The sequence below is a fragment of the Hylobates moloch genome, unplaced genomic scaffold, assembly GCF_009828535.3.
Source record: "Hylobates moloch isolate HMO894 unplaced genomic scaffold, HMol_V3 SCAFFOLD_4313, whole genome shotgun sequence".
Taxonomy (NCBI): Eukaryota; Metazoa; Chordata; class Mammalia; order Primates; family Hylobatidae; genus Hylobates; species Hylobates moloch.
Genome location: NW_026656588.1, coordinates 1 through 5,653, shown reverse-complemented (window position 1 = coordinate 5,653; position 5,653 = coordinate 1). Strand labels below are relative to the sequence as shown.

At 40.4% G+C, this 5,653-nt stretch overlaps 1 protein-coding gene across 1 annotated transcript; it reads right to left on the bottom strand.

The window, feature by feature from the left end:
• Positions 1-1,913: 1,913 nt before the first annotated feature.
• On the bottom strand, positions 1,914-2,793 carry LOC116465302 (uncharacterized). The gene is made up of 2 exons (XM_032148434.2): positions 2,417-2,793; positions 1,914-2,227 (listed from the first exon to the last, which is right to left on the bottom strand). Exons 1-2 carry the CDS (start codon positions 2,714-2,716, stop codon positions 2,012-2,014), a joined length of 516 nt encoding a protein of 171 aa, XP_032004325.1. The 5' UTR covers positions 2,717-2,793; the 3' UTR covers positions 1,914-2,011.
• Between the last annotated feature and the right edge of the window lie 2,860 nt (positions 2,794-5,653).

Sequence of the window (5,653 nt, the reverse complement as noted above, 5' to 3'; positions counted from 1 at the left end):
ATGGATGAAACTGGAAAACATCATTCTCAGTAAACCATCGCAAGGACAAAAAACCAAACACCGCATGTTCTCACTCATAGGTGGGAATTGAACAATGAGAACTCATGGACACAGGAAGGGGAACATCACACTCTGGGGACTGTTGTGGGGTGGGTGGGGGGGAGGCACAGCATTAGGAGATATACCTAATGCTAAATGACGAGTTAATGGGTGCAGCAAACCAACATGGCACATGGATACATATGTAACAAACCTGCACATTGTGCACATGTACCCTAAAACCTAAAATATAATAATAAAATAAAAAATAATAATAAAATTAAAATAAAAAAAAAGAAGTCTCTGGGGAGCCCTAACACAAGTGCCTGTTACATAGCAATTTAGACAAATTCCAGAGCCTTTTGTTGCAGGTGGCCTCATTCAAGATAGACCAACTTACAAGTGACAGAACAAATACACTTAAATAAATTTGTATGTAGGGAATATATTACCTCCAGGATCCAAAAATGTCTAAATGATATTAGACTTGTTTTAAAAATGTGGGTGCTGAGACTAAAAGCTTTTTCTTGACACTGTTGAATTGGAGCAGCCCTCAGATTACCAAATAATTTTCAGAAATTTAACTGACATAGTGTGGCTATGCACTATGTGTGAGGGCAATGGCTGATTTCCTTTGTGTGATCTTTTTTGCTAACATTTTTATGTCCTGAAGAAGTGTCTCATAGGAAACTCCTCAGAAAAGGTTGTCCTCAGTGTAATGTCACACCTGAGCATCCAGGAAAATCTAGATACAGTTAATATTCTGCCTGTGAAGATTATATGACATGACAGAAGTGGAAAGATACCCCACCAAGTACCCTGGTAGAGTTGTATTGTGTCCCTTTGAAGGTGAAGGTAAGTACACTGCAGGTGAGAGGCTGTTGAAACAGGAACTGAACAGAAAATTTAGCCAAATACTTTGCTATTACTGCAAATTATTTACCAGTTACGTATTAGATGGAATCAGTAATTTGAATAATATTAGGTATGAAGACCTGATGAGCGGGACCATGGCATTAAGGTTACAGTAATATATGCTGAGGCAGCATTTATATTTTCCAGATTTAAGAACAATCCAAATTTGGCTGTTATATGCATAAGTAGTGAGGGTAATCATCTATACAGGTCTAATTCTCTAAATAGGTCTCATACAATGGGTTTCAATTATTGAAGATTCTATTTTAATTTAGATTGCGCATTTTTAAAAAACAACGGAGGAAGATGTTAATTATTAACTTATTTTAACTGGGTGAGGCAGTCCACAGGGTCCCATTTTTCAAGCTGATTACAAGGAACAAAGACTTAATTTTAATTTATTACTCATTAGGTCACATTGTCCATGATCAGTAGGGGATATTTGGAAAGAATTGATGCCATGGATATGGGGATTTTAGGTAAGTGAGTAATTCCAATAGTTGAGGTTGGGCATATCTGTTCATTTCCATTTTAAATTCAGTAACTCTCCAGCTGTTTTTATCAGCTTGCCCAGATGTGGGGTAGGAGAAGGGAAATGAGATGAAGCTTAAAATTTGTCGGCAGACAAACATCAAAAACGGAATAAAACTCATTATTGCATACTACCACCCAACACACATCACAACTCTCCCTATCTACACCCTCACCGCCACCCTCCCACACACACAGAAACACCAATTCCTTTTCCTCTTTTACTGTGGAATAAAGTATTAAGCAGGAAATTTGTCTTCAGTGCTCGTTCCTCATCTAGTCCTTAATCCCAATGTCTGGCTAACTGTGGCTGCCAGCCTGTCTCACAACCTGGAAGGTTCTCAACTCCCTCCCTCCTCAGACACATGCTCTTCCCCTTCTTTCCCTCCCACCCCATTATTGGAAAACACCACAGAGATACAGAGACATTTTCAAATTCTTTTGGTTGAATTTTAATCATCAACATCCAAGAATCCTGGTGCAATATGTAGTTTCTCTGCACAAGAGACCATTTCTAGAGGTTAATCTAGAGATGAGACAAGTCTTGGTCTTCTGATGGGCTCTCAGAATCACCTGAGGTGGGAGATTCCTTGTGGCTCTGTTCATCCTCATTTGGCTGATTTTCATCCCTGATTTTATAACTCCTGTCACAGAAAATCAATACTGTTGACTTTTTCCCCGCTTTACGCCTTTTTGAATTCTGCTTAATGAATGACATTATCTTCTTTGCTGGCTTCAAAAGCTGGAAGGAAAACAGAGTGAGCCAAAAGAGACATTAATTTGGAGAAGTGGATGGGGAATGTGTGGAAAGGGAGATTTTGTGGTCATGAGTACAGGTTGAGGAAAGATTTTGTGCCAGATAAGGACAAGTTAGGAATCTTGGGTTAGGTATCAATGGGGAGGAAGAGTCACATAATTAGGGACATCTGACCTCATCGGTTTCACCTTCTTCAGCTTCACAAGTAGTTTTCCTTCTTTTCATCCTGGGATTTTCTTGGCTTCTGCTTGTGGATGGTTCAGGCATGTCTGAACTACCTTTTCCTACTTCTTTGGTATCCTTTGGGATAGTGTAGGAATAATGGTGGCCTACATTCCCTTTTGGCTCCTTGTTAATCTCCACCATCTTAGAGCAAAAGTAGGCTACAGCCTCTTTTACTTCTTGAGGAACATCCGTAATCTCAGAACAAGAGTAGCGTACAGTATCTTCCTCTTCTTCACTAAATTCTGCCATCCTACATCAGCAGTAGCCTACAGCCTCTCCTGATTTTTCCCTAACCTCTGCCACCCTAGAGCAACAGTAGCCTACTACTCCAGGCCTCCTGATCTCTCTCTATATATACTCCTCAGAACAATGAGATGCCACATTGCTCAGCTTTGATTGGCCAGCAAGAAACTCCTCTGCCAATGGTAACCCTGGGGTGGCTTACACATCACAAAGCACCACTCCTGAAAATTCCATGCGGGGAGGGACCGGGTACAGAGGAGTCTAAACAGTCTGGTTAAAGGACAGCTTCCTCAACACCATTAAGGGTCATTCTAAAGTGACCTCTCACCCTTCTTCATCTCTCCTAGTTTAATTGTGGTGTGTCACATGGCTTAGAAGGGTGTTTTCCCCAAGCCATTCCCCATGGCTACCCCAATCAGTCATGTATTCTGTTGTCTCCCAGCCTTCACCAATACTGGATATTTTGTATGTATTATCGAAAATCCTTCTGAGCCAATGTGCCCATATTTAAGTCTCAATACAGATGTGAGTTATCTCACTTTTCTCCAACACTTGCCTCTACCAGGCAACTTTCCCAGGGTGTGTGTGTGGCGGGGGGTGTGTGTGGTTACTGGATCCAATTCATGGACATTCCTCTGTACCTTATTCATGTAAGTTTCTTCTTTCAGAGAACCTCATATCAAGTCAATATCATCAGGATTACGGGACTCCTCCATGAAAATGGTTGAATGAAACCATTGTTTTTTTCCACAAGGGTGTCATGGATGTTTCTCCCTAAGACTCTGATGATCAAAATCTTTTTTGCGACAGTGACCTCAGCAGTATCACAAAAAAGCCTTTTTAAAGTTCCTAGTGAGTTATCTGCTTTTAGGAGTGTGTTCTGAGCATTTCAAATAGTAACTGCTCTCCCTCCATATGAGTGACCACCCAATGGGCCTATATATTGAAGAGACGCTCAGTCTTTCTCCTGAGCTATCTATAGAAAGAATACTAACACCTGGTTTAGAAACAACTGACGGTAAAAACGAAAGAGTTGTATCCTTGAGCCTAGTTTCAGTCATATCTTATATTGGAATTGAGACACATGATTCAATCTGAATTCACAGATCCAGGCTGAAACACAAGATTAAGGGCTGCATTAAGAAGGGCTCCAACCCAATATTCCTGTCAATAAATGTCAATTAGTTAAACTGCTGACTTACGTTGTTGAAATCTTTAGCATAGGCTTGATAGAACCCTACCAATGCTGCAAAAAGCAGTACAGTTTAAAGTACAAGCTAGACCACAGGCATTAGCTCAAACTTCATGTCACCAGCAGATAGCAGGGCCAGTTAGGAAGCTGAAGCAAGAGAAAAAAGACCCCTGGTGGTAGTGAAGACTGCCTAGATATCCTGTTCACAGATTCAATGTGAAAGGATGGATTCCACACCAAAAATTTGGTTTGGATTTCAAAACTGATGATACATGCACCAAAAGGGAATGGAAAAGTTTATTACTCACATAATGAGGCTTTCTGGGGAGATCAGGGCAGGTTTCCAAGCAGGTACAAGAATGCTTGAGAGAACAGAGAGAAAAAAAAACAACCGGCTTGGCTTTTATGATGGTTAGGGGGTAAAGCTGGTATGAGTGTCCCACACACAGACTAGGGCTTGCATGGTTTGACCTTCACACTAGCCCTAAAGAAGGAATCACCTGGGCTTTCTTATCAGATCTAGGTAAGAAGAGGAAGAGGAAGTGGTGGGTCTTGAAAATTGTTAGCCGTCAAATGTAAAACATGGAGTCAGATTCCATTACAGAGCTATTTTACAGAAGTGTGGTGTAAATGCAAAATGTTCTAGCAAAATTTGGAATTTTCACAACCACTGTAACCAAGCTTCTCATATTGCTTTTGGTTTAAGCTGCATTTCATTACATTAGCATAACCTACATTATGGTCCTTTAAATATTTTTTAAGAAAGCTTAGGATTATCTTGGTTCATCAACAAAGAAACTGCAGAAAGACAAAGCTGTTACCATCAGCAAGTCTGCTACTCTGTCTACAGGAGTGCAGACCTAATTTCGCTATCTGCTGAATTCTGTGAGGCTTCTTACCTTCTTCCTATCTCAGATCATTAAAGACTGTAATCATAATTACAGAAGCCAACATTTATTGACCACTAAATATATGCTGAAATTATGCTAAATAATTGTCATACCTGAGACTGGGTAAGTTAGAAAAATCAGAAATTTATTTCTCGCAATTCCAGATGCTGAGAAGTCCAAGATCAAGGTGCCAGCAGGTTTGGTTGTCTGGTAAGGGCTTGCTCTCTGCTTCCAAGATGGTACCTTTTTACTGCATCCTCTGGTGGGGAGGAACACGGTGTCTTCACATGGAAGGTGGCAGAAGGAAAAGCCAGTCTAAAGTTGTATGAAGACTCTTTTTAAGGGCCCTGATCCTATTCATGAGCAAGGAGCCCTCATGCCCTAATCACCTCTAAATGACCCCACCTCTTAATACTATCACATTGGCACAATCTGAATTTTGGAGGAGACACATTTAAACCATAGCTATAACCACATCCATACTCAATGCTTGTCACAACCCTACAGAGGTAATTTGCAAAATAACACTTTTTGTCACCTCCATTCCAATTGTGGAAGCAGAAAAGATCATGGAGGAAAGCACATAGGAATATTTATAGACAAGGTTGAATGGGACATGTATCACTCCCACTAACATTTCATTGGCAAGAGCTCACATAGCCACATTTAACTGCAAGAGAGATGAATAAATGGAATCTACCAAGAAGAGTATTATTTGAGTGTTGGTGATCAGCTAGCAATCTGCTACAACTGTCCCATCATCACTTTATTCCTAGTGCATAGTGTAGGGACCGGTATGGTAGTAAGTGATCACAAATATATCTGTTGAGTGAATGAGTTTGACTATTTGGTCAGAGTTAC

What these genes read in the sequence shown, in the direction of transcription:
- LOC116465302 (XM_032148434.2), bottom strand. Translation starts at nt 2,716, where the DNA reads ATGGCAGAATTTAGTGAAGAAGAGGAAGATACTGTACGCTACTCTTGT. An exon ending in AAGAAGGTGAAACCGATGAG is followed by an intron (nt 2,228 to 2,416) that starts GTCAGATGTCCC and finishes TTTTCCTTCCAG; the next exon opens with CTTTTGAAGCCAGCAAAGAA.